The 26,916-nt window shown below is 45.7% G+C and overlaps 1 protein-coding gene across 1 annotated transcript; it reads right to left on the minus strand.

The window, feature by feature from the left end:
- Positions 1 to 4,825: 4,825 nt before the first annotated feature.
- spsb1 (splA/ryanodine receptor domain and SOCS box containing 1) lies at positions 4,826 to 20,294 on the minus strand. Its single transcript, XM_071373166.1, has 3 exons — positions 20,157 to 20,294; positions 10,014 to 10,901; positions 4,826 to 5,864 (listed from the first exon to the last, which is right to left on the minus strand). The coding sequence occupies exons 2-3, from the start codon at positions 10,705 to 10,707 to the stop codon at positions 5,737 to 5,739; spliced, it is 822 nt and encodes a 273-aa protein (XP_071229267.1). The 5' UTR covers positions 10,708 to 10,901; positions 20,157 to 20,294; the 3' UTR covers positions 4,826 to 5,736.
- Between the last annotated feature and the right edge of the window lie 6,622 nt (positions 20,295 to 26,916).

Genomic DNA, 26,916 nt, shown 5'->3' on the forward strand with positions numbered 1-26,916 from the left:
TTGAAATACAATAGTTGCAAAATAACATTGTGTAGTTTATTTTTCTTATTATAAAGTGCTAATGTTGTAAACCACACGGTCACGTGTCCTCTCCTTGTCTTGGTATGTGTGACTGGGAGCGTGTGTCTATGCAGATGTGTTGCCTGTGTTCCGTTTGTTGTCGTGAGAGGTCCGTGTGACGTGACCCGGAAGAACTCTGGTCTCCATTTCCCTGTGACGGGAACCCAAACACCATTGGAAATCATTTTAAAATACTTTAACTCTGCTTGATTGAGCTTCTCTGTTGTTCTGGAACCAATAGAAAAGCCATCTGGCACACCAGACAGGCTAAAGCAAACGCTTGACGTATTTGAAATAATTTGAATTGCGTTTGAACCCAGTTCCGGAGGTGTAAGAGAAAGTGGTATGTCATTCGATAACTCACATTCTTACTAAAGGGGAAATAAACCTTTCCTGTTAACACAAATTAGTTCACACACACAAAACAATGAACAGACACAGAACTTCTGATGACTCTGCTATAGTAATGTGGGTCAGACGGGACAAAGCTCATCACAGGGATACAACGGAGGAGTCCTTTGTGAAATGGTGTGAGGTCAACTACCTGCGACAGAATGGGTCGAGGCTCTCTCCATTTTGAAATAGTACATTTTCTTTTCCTGATTGACCGATTCCTCATGATGACCCCAGTTAGACATGACTTCAACAGGGTATCCAGGAGGGATCAGCCAATGAAGTCCCACCCAGTTGACTACATTAAAAATGGTGAAAGCCCTAAAATGGTGCTGCCCATGCGAATACAGGCTTTGGGCTATTGGAGGCCTCGACCATTCTCTATGAGAACGCCAACAGCATTTCTTAACGCCTTTAAAAATCAGGACTCTTCTTACATGGCTAGAAATGTGCAGGTGCATTCGTGTGTGTGTTTTCTTGTCATGGTTACATGTTTTGTCCTTGTGATTTGATGCGGAGTGATTAAACAATTTCTTAAAGTACTACTTTACATGGTATCAAGCTTCATATCCTATGGAGTACAGACAGAAGTCATTCAACCACGTGGTAATTGGGTTGTTTGGCAGTGGAAATCTGCTGACTTTTCAGTAAAAAAAAAAAAAAAAAAAAGATCATTGTTTACTCTGCGCACAAATACACCTGGTCTGTTGATTTTTATATTGGACGTAGGACTTTCACGGTTTGGTTTTTGTTTGCAGTAAGCAACACTGCAGAAATTATTTTGAGTGGATATCTGTATTGATACAAAGGTCTTCATTATGACACACATTGTTAAGCCGCTACAGTAAACCTTTCACTTTGGGGTTTAAATGTTGAATAAAAATAGGTTATTTTGACTTTTGTGATTGAACTAAAACGGTCATTAGGTAGTTGGTGCAGTAAGGCCGGTATCTGTTCTTTGGCGCCCCCTGAAGGCTAGATAAGGAAAATGCCGGCGGAGCTCCCATTTCCTACTAAATCAGAAGCCTTTGGATGAAGTGGATATTTTTCATTTGGGTGGCCCCACCGGGAATCAAACCTATGATCACAGCAAAACGACAGAGGTTGAAATATCGTCACAGAATTCAGTTCCATTTCGGTTCCCCACTTGCTTCTGCTACCTTGCTGATTCTTTGAGCGCCAATGAAATCATACAGAACAAAGTCACTTGACAGCACAAAATATATACATTTGAAATAAACTTTTATTATATAGTTACAAACCATTTCATCAAGGAACACAAACAGAACGAGCGGTTTGCAAGTGAGATGGAAATAAAAACGATTGGCGCAGCATAGCCAAGACTTGACAATGCCAAACTTGGACCACATCTGGACATTTAAAAATTACTCAAATTAAAAAAAATGTCTCAATTTGACAATATGCTGTCAATTTGTAACCTCTTGGCATCACGAGGCAGAAGCATGTGTGAATTGGCTTGTCTCCATTATTACTTCACTGTTGTTCATCCCAAATCACACCCTATTCAGTGCACTATTGACCAGAGCCCTATGGACTCTTGTCAAAAGTAGTGCACTATGTAGGGAATAGGGTGCCATTTGAACCTATGATTTTCCAACAAACTATAGCTAATTAATTAAGACCCCATACCATCCAATGACCCCCCCAACACACACAGTCACATTTCAGGATCCACGCCCCCTCCACCCAAACAAGTCCTCTAAAATACATTGCGCAATATGTACGGATCCCAAAGCAGGAAGAGAAATCATGAACATGGACAGTGATTGGCTTGGCGGGCAATGAGAAAACATCAGTTGCTGGTGCATGCTACAAATGATCACAGCGATGTCATCCTTCAGTTTATATTAAAAAAAGCTCTCCAATAAAATATAAAGTCTTAAATCTGTCGTGCCCCCAACAGTACATAAAACAGCTAGGCACTTCAAATATTACAGAAAGAAAAACCTGAGTGCAGCAGAGTAGAGTTAAAGGGATTGTTCATAGAAAATACTAAACATCTTGGTTTCCTTACCCTATACGTATTCTATGGACAAGGGGAGGCTAGCTAAACTAACCCAAAGCGTGGATTGCACTAGAATGATTGGGAACTAAATATGTCATTTGGTTGAACTATCCCTTTTAAAGGATTGGGGTGTGGGGGGGGGGGGGGGGGGGGGGGGGTCACCTTGAGATAAACGGTGGTAGTAATGGGGGATGCTTCCAGGAGAAGCTGTATTCTATCACCTCATCAACATTAGAAGTCAGTTCTGGTCTGTCCAGCCTACCGGGCCTAGCAGATAGCACTGCAGTATAAACACACACAGCTAAATCCCCCCCAGAGAGTACACACACTGGGCCAAATCCCCCCGAAGAGTACACACACTGGGCCAAATCCCCCCCGAAGAGTACACACACTGGGCCAAATCTCCCCGAAGAGTACACACACTGGACCAAATCCCCCCCGAAGAGTACACACACTGGGCCAAATCCCCCCCCCCCCGAAGAGTACACACACTGGGCCAAATCTCCCCCCGAAGAGTACACACACTGGGCCAAATCCCCCCCGAAGAGTACACACACTGGGCCAAATCTCCCCCCCCCCCCCGAAGAGTACACACACTGGGCCAAATCCCCCCGAAGAGTACACACACTGGGCCAAATATCTCCCCCCCCCCCGAAGAGTACACACACTGGGCCAAATCCCCCCCCCCCAGGAGAGTACACACAGGGCTAAATCCCCCCCCCCCCCCGGAGAGGTCAACCACCTTCCACACTGATGAGTGAGGATGGTGAACAGTAACTTCATAAAACCATTAAGGAAATCTCTCAATCTCTGTCTCTCACCAATTAAACAAAGGAGCACCATTTCCTGGTCGTCCTCTGTAGCGCCGTTGGTATAGCATGGTGCTTGTAACGACAGGGTAATGGGTTCAATTCCCGGGTACACCCATATGTAAAATATATTCACGCATGACTAAGTCGCTTTGGATAAAAGAGTGCTAAACAGCATATTATTATTATGGACCATCGACAAGAGGAATTGTAAAGACACGAGAAATGGCGACACTTTGTGGTCAGAAAGTGTTAGTGTTTGGAAAATAATTATTTAAGAAGCTCAGCACTTCAATGGGGGTCATAAATTAAATAAAAATGAATCTATTCTACCACACAACCACCCCTCCACCAAACATCTATTCTACCACACAACCGCCCCGCCAACGAACTTAGGGAGTGACAGGTTTGATTCCAACACAATATTCCAACTTTTTACCAACAGGACATGTCATACAGCCATCACGTGATTGATTTTTAAATTTCAAAGCCAAACTTAAAACAAAAAAAAAGAGAGAAAAGTAAAATCACAAGGTGTTGCAGTCAAAACAGACTGACACAGCGTCAGGCTCATTGCACTTCAACACGGACAGACACCAACTTTATCCTTTACATGGTAGTCCTCAGGAACAGCACAGATCTGTATAAAGTCCTCTGTCTGCATGTCATGTCCGTCACAGCCGTGGACGTCCAAGTATATGATTAAAGTAAGCCATAAAAACTGGATTATAAAGACAGGGCCGAAAATGTGGTTTTTGGTCCAGAAGTCATTGTTGCAGGTATAAACAAATCGACCAGTCACTAATTCTTTAACCAGCTGAAATATTTTGGCCATAATTACAACAACAAAAACTGACGCTCATGCTTTGTAATGTTTCTATAACAAGAAATGTGTTAGTAAGAAGTACAATTTAATTCAAAAAAATTGTGACCTCAGTCTTTTAAATCAAAATATCTGAGACAAAATGTTCAGCTGCCCCTTTAAGGGTGGGAAGTTACCGTGGTAACGGGGCCACTCGCATTTTGTCTTGTATGTGTGTGTGTGTGAGAGAGAGTGAGTTTTGGGCTCTGACTAGGGAGTTTCTTTGCTATCCCTTGAAGTAGTGGACTCAAAACGAACGTTGAAAAACAACCAAGCTTGTGAACAAAACTATTTAAATAGCCAAAAAACACAGGGACAACGTCTCACTTTGTAGACTTGAGTAAATTAGACCAACGTTCATGCCTGTGAGCATGAATCTATCAGCACTTCACTCAGTAAGCTCCCCTGCCAGGCAGTGTTGCCTCTCCAGGTGGGATATAGAATGTGAGCTCAGCTCCCCTGCCAGACAGTGTTGCCTCTCCAGGTGGGATATAGAATGTGAGCTCAGCTCCCCGGCCAGACAGTGTTGCCTCTCCAGGTGGGATATAGAATGTGAGCTCAGCTCTCCTGCCAGGCAGTGTTGCTGCTCCAGGTGGGATATAGGATTAGTATTTATTAGCACAATTAGCAGCTACGAAACAAAACAGAAATACTTTGAAAACAGCTATTCCAGTATTCTTCTATTTTTTTTTTTTAAATTGGTGAATTTAACACGGCCACTGTAGAGCCCTGCAAATTGACCACCCGACAATAACTAAATCTTGCTGCATTTGGCGAGTGTTCATTGTATGCGCCGATTATTCTTTTTAAAACTAAAGACCTGACCCAACACCAACCACTGTCTCTATAGCTTCCTGAACACGCCAAGCATCACACAACAGTGTCCTCACCTCTGTGGTGTCATGTGATTAGCACAAATGAGCCCTGAGGGCTGAGATGGGAGGATTAGTCATGGAGCTGAAACACAGACGCTGGAGTTATGTTGGGTTGTTGAACTGGTTAGTTTACCCTCAGTAGGGAACAATCCCAAAGACGCTGAGCGAGGGTGAAGCCTGCTCTGTGTATGTATTGGAGTACACAGACGGGGCAGTCAGGGTGAGGCCTGCTCTGTGTATGTATTGGAGGGTAGAGACGGGGCAGTCAGGGTGAGGCCTGCTCTGTGTATGTATTGGAGGGTAGAGACGGGGCAGTCAGGGTGAGGCCTGCTCTGTGTATGTATTGGAGGACACAGACGGGGCAGTCAGGGGAGAGAGATGTTGTGAGAGAGTCCAAGACACAGTCCCGTGGTCATTGGTAGTTCTTGATCGAGGCCGGTAAGGGGGGGCTGTGGTTCTGAGCCTGTGCTCAGTGTACAAGATGAGGGTTGTGAAGGGACAAGGCAGTCCCTAGTGAGGGGACAGGACAGTCCCTTGAGTTGTAATTGGTAGTAGTTGATTAGGGACAGCCCTATGGACAGAGGCTGACCGTGACGCTCAGTGTAGATTGTGAGAGGGCACAGGGCAACCCCTTGGTAGCTCTTGATTGAGGCCGGCAGCGGCAGCCGACGGATCGGAGGCGTGTTCTATGTTGTGCTTCGGGTCCCGGGGTCATTGGTAGAGAAGGTAATTCTTGAGAGAGGCCGGTAGAGGCAGACCATGGATCTCACTCAGTCGTTCTCTGCCCAGAGCTACCCTCACAGAGCGTCGACACAGCTCCAGCAGAGGGAGAGGCTCAGCTGGGGAGAGAGGGAGAGATTTAGAGTACAGCAATACTTTCACATTTAGTTTACTTTAAATATCAGAGAGAGAGAGAGAGAGAGAGAGCATAAACCCCCCCCCCCTCCATGTCCAATCATAACTGTCCTGTTTTGATGCACATTTACTAATGTGCTTATTCATATTAGTGTACACGGAGTGAATCGCTCCAGTACAACAACATGTTTTGATAAACATTTTCTCATTAGAAATCACATTACCCCGAGAGCAGCAGTCATGAGGGCCAGTCCAGTCCAGTGGGAGGCATTTCCACACTTGTCAAGCATCGTGTTTTGTTTTTGTCCACCGAGGCTTAAGTCACAACGCTTTGTTATCTAATCTAGGAGCCAGAGACTGTGTCATCTAAACTAGAGAGAATCTAGGAGCCAGAGACTGTGTCATCTAAACTAGAGAGAATCTAGGAGCCAGAGACTGTGTCATCTAAACTAGAGAGAATCTAGGAGCCAGAGACTGTGTCATCTAAACTAGAGAGAATCTAGGAGCCAGAGACTGTGTCATCTAAACTAGAGAGAATCTAGGAGCCAGAGACTGTGTCATCTAAACTAGAGAGAATCTAGGAGCCAGAGACTGTGTCATCTAAACTAGAGAGAATCTAGGAGCCAGAGACTGTGTCATCTAAACTAGAGAGAATCTAGGAGCCAGAGACGTGTCACCTAAACTAGAAAGAATCTAGGAGCCAGAGACGTGTCATTTAAACTAGAGAGAATCTAGGAGCCAGAGACTTTATCTAAACTAGAGAGAATCTAGGAGCCAGAGACGTGTCATTTAAACTAGAGAGAATCTAGGAGCCAGAGACTTGCATGGTGAAAACTGTTTGAATACTCGTGAAATGCATGCTTCCTTCCACGCTTCTCTGACATGACATCATTGTGAAAGCAATGCAATGGAAAGCTTGCTTACAGTACACCATTCTACTCCTGTCAGATCAGTGACTATTTTAAGGGATCATTCTCGTGACTCCTTACTGCAGACAATGCTACCCAAAGCGAGAGGCAGTACAGTCAAGCCCCGAGACGAGGCAGCACAGTCAAGCCCCGAGACGAGGCAGCACAGTCAAGCCCCGAGACGATGCAGCACAGTCAAGATGGTAGATAAGAAAATAAATGTGATCCAACAGGTTTGTTTAATTATTAATTTACCGTGGTCTCTGGGGCATAGGTCAGAGAGATGAAGTGATGTCATCACGATGCCAGTGGCACCTTATCACGTAGTGCCCAACTGTCTGGGATAATAGTTAGGATCAATGGCTCTGTTAGCACAAACTGATCTGGGACCATGCTAGCTTAACTGTAGTCTGTAAGCCTCTAACCTGATCCCAGATCTGTTTGTGCCATTTTTTGTTGTTGTTAACTCCTCTGTTCATAGTCACGACCAGCAAGAGAAAATGTGCGAAAAATATCAAATAAATAAGCAAGAGAGCACAAACTGATCTGGGAACAGGCAAGAAAGCCTCAATGCCCTGGTGTAACCTTGGTGTGCAGTAATAACGGCCCAACCTTAGAATGTACAGTTACGCTCAAGTTCATTACATCAATAAAACACTGCAATTGTGTGTACGTCCCAAACAAATGGCACCCTATATAGTGCACTACTTTTGACCAGAGCACTATCAAAAGTAGTGCACTACATAGGGAGTCATTAGGGACGCAAAACAAAAATTGTGTCTGATGTAGTTATGAATCATGTCATGTCTGTACAACGAAAAGACCAGAGCGAGCTGCTAAAGGTCCCTAGGAGGAAGTGTTCATGGGATAGCTAGGAACACGGGCAGTATAACCTTAACGTTACAGATCAAAACAGTCATGAACAGAGCCAACATTATTCCTTATCCTACTGCATGTCAGAGAGGCATGTCAGATCTACATAGCAGGTTTCTATCTGACCGTTACAAACAGGTTGTGTAGTGTTGAAAGCGCCCCACAGACACCCCAGGGCCCCACAGACACCCCACAGGCACCCCAGGGCCCCACAGACACCCCAGGGCCCCACAGACACCCCACAGGCACCCCAGGGCCCCACAGGCCCGAGAGACACTCCAGGGCCCCACAGACACCCCAGGGCCCCACAGACACCCCAGGGCCCCACAGACACCCCAGGGCCCCACAGACACTCCAGCGCCCTACAGGCCCGAGAGGCACTCCAGCGCCCTACAGGCCCGAGAGACACTCCAGCGCCCTACAGGCCCTACAGACACTCCAGCGCCCTACAGACACTCCAGCGCCCTACAGACACTCCAGCGCCCCACAGACACTCCAGCGCCCCACAGACACTCCAGCGCCCCACAGACACTCCAGCGCCCCACAGACACTCCAGCGCCCCACAGACACTCCAGCGCCCCACAGACACTCCAGCGCCCCACAGACACTCCAGCGCCCCACAGACACTCCAGCGCCCCACAGACACTCCAGCGCCCCACAGACACTCCAGCGCCCCACAGACACTCCAGCGCCCCACAGACACTCCAGCGCCCCACAGACACTCCAGCGCCCCACAGACACTCCAGCGCCCTACAGGCCCCACAGACACTCCAGCGCCCCACAGACACTCCAGCGCCCCACAGACACTCCAGCGCCCCACAGACACTCCAGCGCCACACAGACACTCCAGCGCCCCACAGACACTCCAGCGCCCCACAGGCCCGAGAGACACTCCAGCGCCCCACAGGCCCTACAGACACTCCAGCGCCCCACAGGCCCTACAGACACTCCAGCGCCCCACAGGCCCTACAGACACTCCAGCGCCCCACAGACACTCCAGCGCCCCACAGGCCCTACAGACACTCCAGCACCCCACAGACACTCCAGCGCCCCACAGACACTCCAGCGCCCCACAGACACTCCAGCGCCCCACAGACACTCCAGCGCCCCACAGACACTCCAGCGCCCTACAGACACTCCAGCACCCCACAGGCCCGAGACACTCCAGCGCCCCACAGGCCCGAGACACACTCCAGCGCCCCACAGGCCCGAGACACACTCCAGCGCCCCACAGGCCCGAGAGACACTCCAGCGCCCCACAGGCCCGAGAGACACTCCAGCGCCCTACAGACACTCCAGCGCCCCACAGGCCCGAGAGACACTCCAGCGCCCCACAGGCCCGAGAGACACTCCAGCGCCCCACAGGCCCGACAGACACTCCAGCGCCCTACAGGCCCGAGAGACGCTCCAGCGCCCTACAGGCCCGAGAGACGCTCCAGCGCCCTACAGTGAGACTCCTATGGCGTTTAGAAAGTCTAAACCAATGTCTCTGGTAGGGCTGCACGATTAATCCAATTCAGATCCAAATTGTGATATTGACATGTGTAATATCCATATAGCAAGAGGCTGCCATTTCCTCCTTCCTGAGACACTCTTAATACAACAAAAAACTAGACTACGGTACCTCCTCCAATGAGATGCCTAGACTAACTTTCTAGATGCACAAGAAGATGCTGACCAATCACACGCGGGCTCTCTAACTCTGCATGGCATGTCGGCCAATCACACTTCAGCCACCTATGTTAACAAGGCATTGATTGCCGATGCGTTTTAAGTGTAACACCCCTATGACAAAACATCCCGTAGACATAGGCAATAACCCTCAGTGATTTCTATCACTGAGCCAGACATTATTTTGCCTCTATGGCCTATTTATTACCTTACCTCCCTACGTTTACACACACTGTACATAGCTTTTTCTCTTGTGTTATTGACTGTACGTTTGTTTATGTGTAACTCTGTTGTTGTTTGTGTTGCACTGCTTTGCTTTGCTTTATCTTGGCCAGGTCGCAGTTGTAAATGAGAACTTGTTCTCAAATGGTCTACCTGGGTAAATAAAGGTGTGAAACAAATAGATAGGTACCATTTTTATTTTAAGTAAGCATTTCACGGTCAGGTCTACTACACCTGTTGTATTCAGTGCATGTGACAGTCAGTTTCTAGAAGGTCATAAACAAGCTGGACAGGAAATACAAGATTCCATCTTGCACAGATTTCTAAAATTAGGTCCTTAATTCATAATCGCAATATCTGGCCAAAGAACTTTGTAATTAGATACTTTGTCCAAAGGGTGCAGCCCTAGTCTCAGAGCAAAGACGAAAGCCAAACCTGAACCCCTTGAAATATACTTACGATCGAGTCCATTGATGTACCGGATTCGTATTTCACAGTGCCCCCACACAGCACTGACGACAGGGTACAGCTTCCTCCCTTTGAGTCCTCTGAAAGCCACCCCCAAGTACTGTCCATCCACAATATAGCTCAGAGTCCCCTCGTCCATGTCCAACACTACCAGGAATGAATCGGGGACTAGAAACGTCTCATCCGGCTCCAGGAACGAAGGGTATGCCTTACTGGGCTGGTTCTTTCCGTCGTGGTGGAGTTTATTCCGTCCCAGGTCCCAGCCCCAGGACTCGTGGTTATTACCCACCAGGGTCGTGTAGCCTACAGAATGTAACGGCGCGTCTCCTGTCGCCACGCCGACGATGGCGTGCGTTCCCCTCTGTCTCATGGCCCAGCTGATCTCCCAGACGTGGAGCCCCCGGGTGTAGCCGATACAGGCCCGGATGGCATCCGTGCTCTGAGCCACGGGGTGCCGATGGAACACCAGTTTGTTGTCGTCCTTGACGAAGATGTTGAGCGATCGGTCGTTGTTGTTCCACGAGTGCTGCATTTGGACATCCTGTCCAGCAGGGGGCATGTCCAGCAGCAGATCCAGCCTGGAGGGTTTGGCGTGATCCAAAGCTGCTAACTCCAGCTTCAGAGGCCTGAATGCCGGGTCCCTCATGTCAATAGTCTTTATGCCTCCAGGGACGCTCTGCCCCATGCTCGTCTGGGAAGTGAGCCCAAATCCTCCTGCTCCTCCCCCTCCTAAAAAAAATACTAATATAAAGAGGGGAGCAAATCAAATCAGTTGATTGTTAGTTTCCTCCTCTCCACAGCCAATCAGGAGGGTGGATTGGTGCCCCTGCTACTGGTTGCCGGTTAACAGGTTCAGGCCAGCTGCTGGTTCAATCCCACCTGCGAAGAGATGGGGAAGGAGAAGAGAGGTAGAACAATCATTACACCAGCTAATGAAACCAACACATGTTGCATTTATATTTTTGTTCAGTGCATGTTCTTGTCCTGCTGAAAGGTGGACTTGTCTCCTAATGTCTGTTGGAAAGCAGACCAAGCAAGGTTTTCCTCTAGGATTTTGCCTGCGCTTACCTACATTCCCTTTCTTTTTTATCCTGGAAAAACTCCCAAGAGCTTAATGATTACAAGCACACCCATAACATGCTGCTGCCACCACTATGCTTAAAAATATGGTAGAGTGGTACTCAATAATGTGTTGTATTTGCCCCAAACAACAGTCTGTTTTTAACCAATCTACCAATAGTTGCCCTTCTTTGCGAGGCATTGGAAAGCCTCTTTTTTTTTTGTCATCGAAACTGTGCTTGAAATTCACTGTTCGACTGAGGGACCTTACAGGTAAATGTATGCGAGTTGGTACAGAGACGAGGTAAATGTGTGCGAGTTGGTACAGAGACGAGGTAGGTAAATGTGTGCGAGGTGGTACAGAGACGAGGTAGGTAAATGTGTGCGAGGTGGTACAGAGACGAGGTAGGTAAATGTGTGCGAGGTGGTACAGAGACGAGGTAGGTAAATGTGTGCGAGGTGGTACAGAGACGAGGTAGGTAAATGTGTGCGAGGTGGTACAGAGACGAGGTAGGTAAATGTGTGCGAGGTGGTACAGAGACGAGGTAGGTAAATGTATGCGAGGTGGTACAGAGACGAGGTAGGTAAATGTATGCGAGGTGGTACAGAGACGAGGTAGGTAAATGTATGCGAGGTGGTACAGAGACGAGGTAGGTAAATGTATGCGAGGTGGTACAGAGACGAGGTAGGTAAATGTATGCGAGGTGGTACAGAGACGAGGTAGGTAAATGTATGCGAGGTGGTACAGAGACGAGGTAGGTAAATGTATGCGAGGTGGTACAGAGACGAGGTAGGTAAATGTATGCGAGGTGGTACAGAGACGAGGTAGGTAAATGTATGCGAGGTGGTACAGAGACGAGGTAGGTAAATGTATGCGAGGTGGTACAGAGACGAGGTAGGTAAATGTATGCGAGGTGGTACAGAGACGAGGTAGTCATTGAATAATCATGTTAAACATCATTAGTGCACCGAGTTTGACTACAAAACTCATCTGACTAAAGCAAATGTTTCCTCCTGAACTTATTTAGGCTTGCCATAAAGAAAAAAAAGGGACAGACTACTTAATTGACTTTAGACATTTCATTTGTGTAGATCAGTGGCAAAATCTAAAATTATTCAATTTTAAAAACGCAGGCTGTAACAACGAAATGTGGAAGAAGACAAAGGGGGTGAATACTTTGAGAAGCCACTGTATCAGAGCCGACACAGTAGAGGCCTATCATTCAGCCATAGTGTGTGACGAAGGTTATGGACGAGGGCAGCATACAGCATCGTCTAACCAGAATAGATATTTAAAGCAAGCATCGAAACGACTTCAGGGACATATTCACAAAGCAAGATTACTGATCCAGGATCAGGTCTCTCCCCCCCATCCATATAATTATAATCATTAAAACAAAGGCTAAAATGTATCCTAAAATCAGGGCTCGTATCCATAGAAGCGTCTCTGAGTAAGAGTGCTGTTCTAGGATCAGTTTAGCCTTTTTAGTTCATAATGAGTAAGATTGTGTGGTCAGATCCTAGATCTGCCCTCCTACTCCGAGAAGCTTTAGAGGATACGGGACCAGGTGTCATCAACTCATGGGATACTGGTGTCCACGGAACACATTAAGGCTTTATGAAATCACGTCTTCAGAATATTTTTGAAAAATTCCGTTACAATTATTCCAAGAAATGCTTGAAGAAAGGGTTGAGGGCAACATCATAGCTCATTGCCGAAAGAAATCCCCCTCCTGGAAAGGCATAGTAGGCCTAACTAACTCAATAATGGTGCATAAAAGTACAACTGAGCTCAACGGTCAGCAATTTGTGATGCAAAGAGAATTGATTAGCTGAACCCGATTTTAATCAATGAATAGGAGGATTTCTTGACTGACTAAAACGCTGTAATCGTATGCAATAACAGATGGCATAGCTTGGAACATAACGCACCCATAACTAACAACTCAATGCTTTTTGCAACATTTGTTTTGTTTGTTGCTTTGAGTTCAGAACGTCTCACAGGTAGTACCATGAAGAAAATGATTCACTTTACTGGAACACCTCAGATGTCATTTCCCCATCGGCAGGTTTGATTGAATCTATTTCTGTCCATGTTGCTAGGAGGTCATGAAGACAAACAGGAAACTAATTACACACAGGGAACTGTGCTGTTATCATCACATAGCCAGGGAGAGCTATATAGACAGCCAGGGAGAGCTATATAGACAGCCAGGGAGAGCTATATAGACAGCCAGGGAGAGCTATATAGACAGCCAGGGAGAGCTATATAGACAGCCAGGGAGAGCTATATAGACAGCCAGGGAGAGCTATATAGACAGCCAGGGAGAGCTATATAGACAGCCAGGGAGAGCTATATAGACAGCCAGGGAGCTATATAGACAGCCAGGGAGCTATATAGACAGCTATATAGACAGCCAGGGAGCTATATAGACAGCCAGAGAGCTATATAGACAGCCAGAGAGCTATATAGACAGCCAGAGAGCTATATAGACAGCCAGAGAGCTATATAGACAGCCAGGTAGAGCTATATAGACAGCCAGGTAGAGCTATATAGACAGCCAGGTAGAGCTATATAGACAGCCAGGGAGCTATATAGACAGCCAGGGAGCTATATAGACAGCCAGGGAGCTATATAGACAGCCAGGGAGCTATATAGACAGCCAGGGAGCTATATAGACAGCCAGGGAGAGCTATATAGACAGCCAGGGAGAGCTATATAGACAGCCAGGGAGAGCTATATAGACAGCCAGGGAGCTATATAGACAGCCAGGGAGAGCTATATAGACAGCCAGGGAGCTATATAGACAGCCAGTGAGCTATATAGACAGCCAGGGAGCTATATAGACAGCCAGGGAGCTATATAGACAGCCAGGGAGCTATATAGACAGCCAGGGAGAGCTATATAGACAGCCAGGGAGAGCTATATAGACAGCCAGGGAGCTATATAGACAGCCAGGGAGCTATATAGACAGCCAGGGAGAGCTATATAGACAGCCAGGGAGAGCTATATAGACAGCCAGGGAGAGCTATATAGACAGCCAGGGAGCTATATAGACAGCCAGGGAACTGTGGCATCATCACACAGCCAGGGAGCTATCGACAGCCAGGGAACTGTGGCATCATCACACAGCCAGGGAGCTATATAGACAGCCAGGGAGAGCTATATAGACAGCCAGGGAGAGCTATATAGACAGCCAGGGAGAGCTACAGTGGGGAGAACAAGTATTTGATACACTGCCGATTTTGCAGGTTTTCCTACTTACAAAGCATGTAGAGGTCTGTACTTTTTATCATAGGTACACTTCAACTGTGAGAGACGGAATCTAAAACAAAAATCCAGAAAATCACATTGTATGATTTTTAAGTAATTAATTTGCATTTTATTGCATGACATAAGTATTTGATCACCTACCAACCAGTAAGAATTCCGGCTCTCACAGACCTGTTAGTTTTTCTTTAAGAAGCCCTCCTGTTCTCCACTCATTACCTGTATTAACTGCACCTGTTTGAACTCGTTACCTGTATAAAAGACACCTGTCCACACACTCAATCAAACAGACTCCAACCTCTCCACAATGGCCAAGACCAGAGAGCTGTGTAAGGACATCAGGGATAAAATTGTAGACCTGCACAAGGCTGGGATGGACTACAGGACAATAGGCAAGCAGCTTGGTGAGAAGGCAACAACTGTTGGCGCAATTATTAGAAAATGGAAGAAGTTGAAGATGACGGTCAATCACCCTCGGTCTGGGGCTCCATGCAAGATCTCACCTCGTGGGGCATCAATGATCATGGGGAAGGTGAGGGATCAGCCCAGAACTACACGGCAGGACCTGGTCAATGACCTGAAGAGAGCTGGGACCACAGTCTCAAAGAAAACCATTAGTACCACACTACGCCGTCATGGATTAAAATCCTGCAGCACACGCAAGGTCCCCCTGCTCAAGCCAGCGCATGTCCAGGCCCGTCTGAAGTTTGCCAATGACCATTTGGATGATCCAGAGGAGGAATGGGAGAAGGTCATGTGGTCTGATGAGACAAAAATAGAGCTTTTTGGTCTAAACTCCACTCGCCGTGTTTGGAGGAAGAAGAAGGATGAGTACAACCCCAAGAACACCATCCCAACCGTGAAGCATGGAGGTGGAAACATCATTCTTTGGGGATGCTTTTCTGCAAAGGGGACAGGACGACTGCACCGTATTGAGGGGAGGATGGATGGGGCCATGGATCGTGAGATCTTGGCCAACAACCTCCTTCCCTCAGTAAGAGCATTGAAGATGGGTCGTGGCTGGGTCTTCCAGCATGACAACGACCCGAAACACACAGCCAGGGCAACTAAGGAGTGGCTCCGTAAGAAGCATCTCAAGGTCCTGGAGTGGCCTAGCCAGTCTCCAGACCTGAACCCAATAGAAAATCTTTGGAGGGAGCTGAAAGTCCGTATTGCCCAGCGACAGCCCCGAAACCTGAAGGATCTGGAGAAGGTCTGTATGGAGGAGTGGGCCAAAATTCCTGCTGCAGTGTGTGCAAACCTGGTCAAGAACTACAGGAAACGTATGATCTCTGTAATTGCAAACAAAGGTTTCTGTACCAAATATTAAGTTCTGCTTTTCTGATGTATCAAATACTTATGTCATGCAATAAAATGCAAATTAATTACTTAAAAATCATACAATGTGATTTTCTGTATTTTTGTTTTAGATTCCATCTCTCACAGTTGAAGTGTACCTATGATAAAAATTACAGACCTCTACATGCTTTGTAAGTAGGAAAACCTGCAAAATCGGCAGTGTATCAAATACTTGTTCTCCCCACTGTATATAGACAGCCAGGGAGAGCTATATAGACAGCCAGGGAGAGCTATATAGACAGCCAGGGAGAGCTATATAGACAGCCAGGGAGAGCTATATAGACAGCCAGGGAGCTATAGCATCAAAAACTAAACTGTGCAAGCTGCTGCTGAGAAGGGAAAGGCCCGACTAATTTAATTGTAGACAAGAGTTCATTGAGAAGTGTTTTGGCTCTTTTTCTAATGCAAGTAAACAACTAATTTAAGTGGGTCATGTCTCCTCAGTGATGGCCAAAACAGAGGAAGAATAGCCCTGCAGCGGGTGGCCACATGGCTCAAACAGCACCCTTTTCCTTACATAGAGCCCTACTTTTGACCAGAGCTGTAACGAGTCCTGGTCAAAAGTAGGGCACTAAATAGAGAGGCGTTTACAATCACAGCCTGGTTTAATCAATCATCCCTCTCACTCCCTGTCCAGCCTTCAGAGCCCCAGAACAGGGAGTATGAAACATGTTAAATTTGCACACACTGTGCTGGAGACTTAATGTCCCTATGTAGTGCACTACTTTTGACCAGAGCCCTATCAAAAGTAGTGCACTATATAGGACATTTGGGATGCAAACAACCATTCATGCTTCTTTCTCAGAAGAACCACCACCGCTGTGCTGAAGTACTGAATTTCAAACTAAACACTTCATAAACGTGGGATTAAAGTAGAAACACACTGAACGAAAATGTAAAAATGTAAACGCAACATGTAAAGTGTTGGTCCCATGCTTCATGAGCTGAAATAAAAGATCACAGAAATGTTCCATACATAATGTTCCATCCACCTGACAGGTGTGGTATATCAAGAAGCTGATTAAAACGGCATGATCATTACAGAGGTGCACCTTGTGCTGGGGACAATATTAGGCCACTAAATCATACAGTGTTGTCGCACAACGCCACAGGTGTCCCAAGCTGAGGGAGCATATAATTGGCATGCTGACTGCTCGGAATGTCCACCAGAGCTGTTGCCAGAGAATTGAATGTTCATTTCTCTACCATAAGCCACCTCCAAGGTTGTTTTAGAGAATATGGCAGTACGTCCAACCAGCCTCAACCGCAGACCACATGTAGAGTGTCGTGTGGGTGAGTCCTGGTGCCCCATGGTGGCGGTGGGGTTATGGTATGGGCAGGCATAAGCTACGGACAACAAACACAACTGCATTTTATTGATGGCAATTTTAATGTTAGAGATACTGTGACGAGATCCTGAGGCCCGTTGTCGTGCCATTCATCCACCGCCGTCGCCTCATGTTTGAGTATGATAAATACACGGCCCCATGTTGCAAGGATCTATACACAATTCCTGGAAGCTGAAAATGTCCCAGTTCTTCCATTGCCTGCATAAAATCACCAGACATGTCACCCATTGATCTGTTTGGGATGCTCTGGATCGACGTTTACAACATCATGTTCCAGTTCCCGCCAATATCCAGCAACTTCGTACGGCCATTGAAGAGGAGTAGGGACAACATTCCACAATTAACAGCCTGATCAACTCTATGCGAACGAGATGTGTCGAGCTGCATGAGGCAAATGGATCACACCAGATACCGACTGGTTCTGATCCACGCCCCTACCTTTAAAAAAAAAAAGGTATCTGTATTCCCAGTCATGTAAAATCCATAGACGAGGGCCTAATTTATTTATTTCCTTATGAACTGTAAGTCAGTAAAATCATTTATATTTTTGTTAAGTATAGAACACACATTTCAAATGAGGGATTAGTGACAGTTGGTTTGTACTACCCTTCGATGGTGGTCCGCCAATAGCAGAAACTTTAAAGTAAATTCCTTCATTTTTGGTCTTAGGTTGAATAAGGACGTGTGTTGAACATGACCTATTTGATTGTTTATTCAATGTGTTCGTACCTGTCCCTATTCATACCATCCATAAATGAATGCGAGGGGAGGTGGATGGCGAGTGCCTTGGTGTAATAATCCTACAGCTGGGCTTGTTGGGGTTTCTGGGCTCCTGGGTTAGTAAGGAGCTGATTGAGATGTGGAGGGGACTAAAGGATTTAGCTAAGCCAAAGGAACACTAGTCTCTCGCATTGACCAAGTCCGCATCTCATCTCTTGCGTTGATCAAGTCCACATTTAGGCCAAAACACTAACTATGTAGATGTCACGGCACTTTTACGCTCCCATCTACATCCAGTTTCTGAATCCTGGGTTGCTATTAGAGTACAAAGAGTAAAATGAAAGAAGCCAACTCCAATAAGCAGGTTGAACCTGCTGGGGAAGTCCCAGGTATAGATAGATACATTGGGTGTAGAAAGCTTTATTCAATGTGGAGCAATATCTTTGCTACAGATTTTCATGTGAATATTATAAAATAACATGGGAAAAAATATACGCATTTCCACACCAGAATTGCTTTGTTGCAGATAAAAGGCTGTGTGTGATGACGTACTGTACACCAAAACACTTTTGCTCTTAAGCTATGTCCCAAATGTAAAAAATAAAAATAAAAACTGAGTTTAATGCATTTCCATTGCATTTTCCAATCAATAGTTTTGTCACACCAACTGTGGTAATAAAAGTCGAACTTTCCTAATCTGGTTCACGCATGCTCTCTAGACAATAGTCTGCTGATAAAGTAGCCTGTCCAGTCAACACTTTATGATGAGATGGATTAGAGCAAGAACATTTTTATGTGTTAATTGGCAGCTAAGCACCAATCATCATGTCATTAGCATACGAATGAAGACCCGTGATATTTATTGGAAAGGAGCATCAAGCTCATCACCGTGCACTTTCACCCCCCTGTAGCCTAAATTGTGCATGCTTTTTCAAGTCGCAGTGGGAGGACCACACAACATAGCTGTGCATGACTGCAAATTTATCTCAAAATGGTGGTTATTCTATCAACAATTACACAATAAAATTGTTTCCACTTCAATTCATTGCATAGTTAAAATTACCAAAACAAATAGATGACAATTTGTTCGTTTGACAGTGGCAACATTTATAAAATTGTTGCTATTTAAATTTTGTACAGCAGAACTTTACTCGCATAAATACTGGATGGAAAATGCTCTGTTAAAAAAAGCGATAGTTTTATTCTAACTTTCTGTAAAACAATGTACAGTATGTTACCACAAATTCTAAAGAAACTTCGATTTAACAGAACACCGTAAACTTTACAGTAAAGTACTGTTAAACCAACGTTTCTTTGGAATTCCTGGTAACATACTGTACTAATTATTACAGTAATCTCCAGGTAATTGGCTACCTGTAAATGACCGTAAAAACATGTGTTTTACAGTGTGGTTTATAACTAAGGAATTACGTTTTACAAATCGAAGTTCATTACGTTCAAACATGAGTTAAATTCTTAGCTAGGCAGTAGCCAGAATCCGACTAGATGTTCATTACATACTGTAGTTGGAACAAGGATAAACCCCTATCAGTACAGGTCTGAGCCGGCGAGAGATACGGCTCTGAAAACGTACCTCAATCCATGGATGGGAGATGGCAGTGTAATCCTAATTATCCCATTATCCCAACTGGCAAATCGAGAAGATTTAAAATACTCCCTAGTTTTTAAATGACTGATAGTTTGTCAGTATGCTAGGCTAGCTAATGTTACAATAAATTGGGATTCGACAACACTTCCGGTGGCTTCTCACCCCAACACTAAGCGTCACATTTTCATGGAATGCAATGGGCTGTTATACCATTAGCTAACCTAGTATGCAGAGGACAAACTAGCAGTATTTCAATCTACTCAATTAGTCAGTCGGGATAATTAGAGTACACTGCCATCCCTGGATTGAGATACGTTTTCCAAGCCATATCTCACGCCGGCAGCGCTGTCCTGATCGTGGCATAGCCGCGTTTTGACTAGAGAGAATAATGAACGTCTAGCGGGATTCCGGTGATGTCCGTCTGCTCCTGGCTAGTAGTTATACCGTAACATTCACTCCAGCTGGAAGTAAACTATGACACTTGAGTTCCATGTGCGAACGTATCTCTAGCACGGTGAAGGTACTTCACAGTGACTTTGTAGCTCTAACAGAGGAAGTGTGTCAAAAAGAGTAGATTCACTGTTGAAAATAAATTAACACAACTGACTTCATGGCATTTGATACTTGTTAAGTTATCAACTGCTCTCATGACATGTTCTGTTGTTTGCGACTAAAAACATTGAATGCCAATTAGCGATCTAGACATGAAAACAGCATAAGTAAAACCGAAACAAAAGCTCCAAAAACACGAACTAAATAAAACTCACCTTTGCTTGGTAACTTTTTTTTTTTTCAACCAATAGAACCTGCAGAGGATTTGAAAAGCGACGTTTTGCGATTGAAACAAAACTCCTAAACTATACCATTGCTGTTCGTTTTATCCTCTCCAGTCCTCGCACCCCTTTCCCATTTTGGGTTGGACATGAATTAGGTAAAACGATGGCTGTCCTAACCAGTCACGTGGTCCAATAGCGCCCAGATGCTTTGCTGGGGTAAATTCATTAGGAACCAAACGGGGAGGAACTACCCGCATTTGTCTAATAACAAACGCTCGCTTTCGTAGCAAAACGTTTTCTTACCGTTTGGAGGGAATCAGCCAATTAAATTGGAAATCCCAACCTGTTTACTATATTAAAATGGTGGAAGCCCTCAATAGAGCCCCACAGTGGAGGTGTCATAATACCCATAAAACCTAGTGGTCAAACAGGGAGTTAAACAGGGAGATTCCAATCGTTTATCCACCATTCATTTTTCCCATGGTGGATTTTAGAAACACTTAAAATAAGGTCTGTTTTTTCGTGTAGGCTTACCTTGGCGTTTTTATAACCATGTAAATCTCTCTCAGACTAGGTGTCTTGTCAATATATTTGCCTATATTTACCCCCATCAAATGAAATGTTAATATCCTGCTAACGTGGCTATCATAAAGAACTACAAATGCCAGGGTAATCTGAACGAGACTGCCAAATCGAGGCAAAGGTAAGAATCTCTGGAATAACTATCTAATGTTAGCTAAATCTAGTAATGAATACATTGACAACATTTCTTTAAACATACCTGTTAGCATAGGTGCCAGGTAGAGATGAGGTGCAAATCAAATTGATTTATATAGCCCTTCTAACATCAGCTGATATCTCAAAGTGCTGTACAGAAACCCAGCCTAAAACCCCAAACAGCAAGCAAGGCAGGTGTAGAAGCACGGTGGCTAGGAAAAACTCCCTAGAAAGGCCAAAACCTAGGAAGAAACCTAGAGAGGAACCAGGCTATGAGGGGTGGCCAGTCCTCTTCTGGCTGTGCCGGGTGGAGATTATAACAGGACATGGCCAAGATGTTCAAATGTTCATAAATGACCAGCATGGTCAAATAATAATAATCACAGTAGTTGTCGAGGGTGCAGCAAGTCAGCACCTCAGGAGTAAATGTCAGTTGGCTTTTCATAGCCGATCATTAAGAGTATCTCTACCGCTCCTGCGGTCTCTAGAGAGTTGAAAACAGCAGGTCTGGGACAGGTAGCACGTCCGGTGAACAGGTCAGGGTTCCATAGCCGCAGGCAGAACAGTTGAAACTGGAGCAGCAGCACAGCCAGTTGGACTGGGGACAGCAAGGAGTCATCATGCCAGGTAGTCCTGAGGCATGGTCCTTGGGCTCAGGTCCTCCGAGAGAGAGAAAGAAAGAAAGAGAGAATTAGAGAGAGCATACTTAAATTCACACAGGACACCAGATAAGACAGGAGAAATACTCCAGATATAACAAACTGACCCTAGCCCCCCGACACAAACTACTGCAGCATAAATACTGGAGGCTGAGACAGGAGGGGTCAGGAGACACTGTGGCCCCATCCGATGATACCCCCGGACAGGGCCAAACAGGAAGGATATAACCCCCCCCCCACTTTGCCAAAGCACAGCCCCCACACCACTAGAGGGATATCTTCAACCACCAACTTACCATCCTGAGACAAGGCCGAGTATAGCCCACAAAGATCTCCGCCACGGCACAACCCAAGGGGGGGGGGCGCCAACCCAGACAGGAAGATCGCGTCAGTGACTCAACCCACTCAAGTGACGCACCCCTCCTAGGGACGGCATGAAAGAGCACCAGATTTGTAATCTTGCATGATGTCTACTTTGATGCTAATTAACATTTTTGAATCTGGGAATAAATAGAGCCAAATATATTGATAAAAGTCACCTTGTCCGAGAGAGATTTACATGGTTATCAATACGTCACGTCAGGGTAAGCCGACACGAAACACAGGCCTTATTAAGTGTTTCTAAAATCCCCTATGGGAAAAATGTATGGTGGAAAAATTATTATATCCATTTCCCTGTTTGACCGTTGGGCTTTAGGGGCATTATGACTCATACAGTGGTACTCTATGGTGCTGCTCATGACTCATACAGTGGTACTCTATGGTGCTGCTCATGACTCATACAGTGGTACTCTATGGTGCTGCTCATGACTCATACAGTGGTACTCTATGGTGCTGCTCATGACTCATACAGTGGTACTCTATGGTGCTGCTCATGACTCATACAGTGGTACTCTATGGTGCTGCTCATGACTCATACAGTGGTACTCTATGGTGCTGCTCATGACTCATACAGTGGTACTCTATGGTGCTGCTCATGACTCATACAGTGGTACTCTATGGTGCTGCTCATGACTCATACAGTGGTACTCTATGGTGCTGCTCATGACTCAAAACAAATGAGATGATCGTGGACTTCAGGAAACAGCAGAGGGAGCAGCCCCCTATCCACATCGACGGGACAGTGGTCGAGAAGGTGTAAAGTTTTAAGTTCCTCGGCGTACACATCACGGACAAACTGTAATGGTCCACCCCCACAGACAGGGTGGTGAAGAAGGCGCAGCAGAGCCTCTTCAACCTCAGGAGGCTGAAGAAATTCAGCTTGTCACCAAAAACACTCACAAACTTTTACAGATGCACAATCGAGAGCATCCTGTCGGGGTGTATCACCGCCTGGTACGGCAACTGCTCCGCCCACAACCGTAAGGCTCTCCAGAGGGTAGTGAGGTCTGCACAACGCATCACCGGGGGCAAACTACCTGCCCTCCAGGACACCTACACCACCCGATGTCACAGGAAGGCCAAAAAGATCATCAAGGACAACAACCACCCGAGCCACTGCCTGTTCACCCCGCTATCATCCAGAAGGTGAGGTCAGTGCATGTGCATCAAAGCGGGGACCGAGAGACTGTAAAACAGCTTCTATCTCAAGGCCATCAGACTGTTAAACAGCCATCACTAACATTGAGTGGCTGCTGCCAACATACTGACTCATCTCTAGCCACTTTAATAATGAAACATTTATGTAATACATGTATCACTAGCCACTTTAAACAATGCCACTTTATATAATGTTTACATACCCTATATTACTCATCTCATATGTATATAATGTACTCTATACCATCTACTGCATCTTGCCTATGCTGTTCGGCCATCGCTCATGCATATATTTTTATGTACATATTTTTATTCATTCCTTTACACTTGTGTGTGTGTATAAGGTAGTTGTTGTGAAATTGTTAGGTTAGATTACTTGTTAGATATTACTGCATGGTCGGAACTAGAAGCACAAGCATTTCGCTACACTCTCATTATCATCTGCTAACCATGTGTATGTGACAAATAAAATTAGATTTGATGACTCATACAGTGGTACTCTATAGTGCTGCCCATTTTTAATATGGCCTATTGGCCACTAGAGGCCTCTATCACTCTCCGGTGTCAAACTCATTCCACTGAGCACTGAGTGTCTGCACGTTTTCTCTCCTCCCTTGTACTTGATTGACGAGGTAAGGTCACTAATTAGTAAATAACTACCCTCACCTGGTTATCTAGGTCTTAATTGAAAAGGAAAACCAAATTAAACAGTAGGCCCTCCATGGAAGGAGTTGGGACACCCTACTGAGCAACTCACCATAGAAAAGTTCCTGGGTCTCCAGGAGAGAATCTCAATTGAATACTCCTCATGTCCTCTCCCCATCTCGTCCTACTCAAAACCCATTGGAAGAGAAGGTCCGAGGGGAGGGACATCTGGCTTTCTCATCCAATGCGTTTTGAGAAGGACGCAAGTGAGGACGCGAGGAGTATGCAACAGAGATTCTCCCTAGGACTTCACGGCCCGAAACATTGCATGGAATACTGTCAAAATATGCTCTTCATTCTTAGGCCCCAGAGCCTGTAGGGATCGGAGTTGATATTTGAATCTGACCTAAAGGAGCACATAGATTTTTGTTTCTTAGTTTTTTGTTAATTGTTTGTGAACAATATGAGTGTCCCTCTGAATACTAACCCGTACACTGTGTGGCGGCATGCACCTTTAACGTTTGCAGACTGCCATAATACCACAGAAGAAGAGAGATGAGATGACTTGTGCTGTAGAAAACACTTGGTTCAGATCTCACTGCGGTGACTGTGGAGTTAACTCCCTGGGGTGTTAGTTTGGACTGTGGAATTAACTCCCTGGGGAGTTAGTTTGGACTGTGGAATGAACTCCCTGGGGTGTTAGTTTGGACTGTGGAATTAACTCCCTGGGGTGTTAGTTTGGACTGTGGAATTAACTCCCTGGGGAGTTAGTTTGGACTGTGGAATTAACTCCCTGGGGAGTTAGTTTGGACTGTGGAATTAACTCCCTGGGGTGTTAGTTTGGACTGTGGAATTAACTCCCTGGGGAGTTAGTTTGGACTGTGGAATTAACTCCCTGGGGTGTTAGTTTGGACTGTGGAATGAACTCCCTGGGGTGTTAGTTTGGACTGTGGAATGAACTCCCTGGGGTGTTAGTTTGGACTGTGCAGTTAACTCCCTGAGGTGTTAGTTTGGACTGTGGAATTAACTCCCTGAGGTGTTAGTTTGGACTGTGGAATTAACTCCCTGAGGTGTTAGTTTGGACTGTGGAATTAACTCCCTGGGGGAGTTAGATTGGACTGTGGAATTAACTCCCTGACGTGTTAGTTTGGACTGTGGAATGAACTCCCTGGGGTGTTAGTTTGGACTGTGGAATGAACTCCCTGAGGTGTTAGTTTGGACTGTGGAATTAACTCCCAGGGGTGTTAGTTTGGACTGTGGAATTAACTCCCTGGAGGAGTCTGGGGGAGTTAGTTTGGACTGTGGAATTAACTCCCTGAGGTGTTAGTTTGGACTGTGGAATTAACTCCCTGACGTGTTAGTTTGGACTGTGGAATGAACTCCCTGGGGTGTTAGTTTGGACTGTGGAATGAACTCCCTGGGGTGTTAGTTTGGACTGTGGAATGAACTCCCTGAGGTGTTAGTTTGGACTGTGGAATTAACTCCCAGGGGTGTTAGTTTGGACTGTGGAATTAACTCCCTGAGGTGTTAGTTTGGACTGTGGAATTAACTCCCTGACGTGTTAGTTTGGACTGTGGAATGAACTCCCTGGGGTGTTAGTTTGGACTGTGGAATTAACTCCCTGAGGTGTTAGTTTGGACTGTGGAATTAACTCCCTGGGGAGTTAGTTTGGACTGTGGAATTAACTCCCTGGGGAGTTAGTTTGGACTGTGGAATTAACTCCCTGGGGAGTTAGTTTGGACTGTGGAATTAACTCCATGGGGAGTTAGTTTGGACTGTGGAATTAACTCCCTGGGGTGTTAGTTTGGACTGTGGAATTAACTCCCTGGGGAGTTAGTTTGGACTGTGGAATTAACTCCCTGGGGTGTTAGTTTGGACTGTGGAATGAACTCCCTGGGGTGTTAGTTTGGACTGTGGAATGAACTCCCTGGGGTGTTAGTTTGGACTGTGCAGTTAACTCCCTGAGGTGTTAGTTTGGACTGTGGAATTAACTCCCTGAGGTGTTAGTTTGGACTGTGGAATTAACTCCCTGAGGTGTTAGTTTGGACTGTGGAATTAACTCCCTGGGGGAGTTAGATTGGACTGTGGAATTAACTCCCTGACGTGTTAGTTTGGACTGTGGAATGAACTCCCTGGGGTGTTAGTTTGGACTGTGGAATGAACTCCTTGAGGTGTTAGTTTGGACTGTGGAATTAACTCCCAGGGGTGTTAGTTTGGACTGTGGAATTAACTCCCTGGAGGAGTCTGGGGGAGTTAGTTTGGACTGTGGAATTAACTCCCTGAGGTGTTAGTTTGGACTGTGGAATTAACTCCCTGACGTGTTAGTTTGGACTGTGGAATGAACTCCCTGGGGTGTTAGTTTGGACTGTGGAATGAACTCCCTGGGGTGTTAGTTTGGACTGTGGAATGAACTCCCTGAGGTGTTAGTTTGGACTGTGGAATTAACTCCCAGGGGTGTTAGTTTGGACTGTGGAATTAACTCCCTGGAGGAGTCTGGGGGAGTTAGTTTGGACTGTGGAATTAACTCCCTGAGGTGTTAGTTTGGACTGTGGAATTAACTCCCTGGGGTGTTAGTTTGGACTGTGGAATGAACTCCCTGGGGTGTTAGTTTGGACTGTGGAATGAACTCCCTGAGGTGTTAGTTTGGACTGTGGAATTAACTCCCTGAGGTGTTAGTTTGGACTGTGGAATTAACTCCCTGGGGTGTTAGTTTGGACTGTGGAATGAACTCCCTGGGGTGTTAGTTTGGACTGTGGAATTAACTCCCTGAGGTGTTAGTTTGGACTGTGGAATGAACTCCCTGAGGTGTTAGTTTGGACTGTGGAATGAACTCCCTGAGGTGTTAGTTTGGACTGTAGAATTAACTCCCTGAGGTGTTAGTTTGGACTGTGGAATGAACTCCCTGGGGTGTTAGTTTGGACTGTGGAATGAACTCCCTGGGAGAGTTAGATTGGACTGTGGAATGAACTCTCTGGGGGAGTTAGATTGTGACAATAAGATATAATAAGTCAGGGCTCCTTGCACATGTCATTCTGGGTCCTTATGTGCTGTCCCAGTCATGTCTAACCCTATTGATATGGTATATGAACACGACACTTCACAAAGACCCCACTAAGTGTTTCAAGGTATTCCTTATGTAGATGTCAAGTGTACTTGATATCATTCCATCCTACTTAAGTTAAGGTAGCTTT

The sequence above is a fragment of the Salvelinus alpinus genome, chromosome 28 (assembly GCF_045679555.1).
Source record: "Salvelinus alpinus chromosome 28, SLU_Salpinus.1, whole genome shotgun sequence".
NCBI classification, from domain to species: Eukaryota; Metazoa; Chordata; class Actinopteri; order Salmoniformes; family Salmonidae; genus Salvelinus; species Salvelinus alpinus.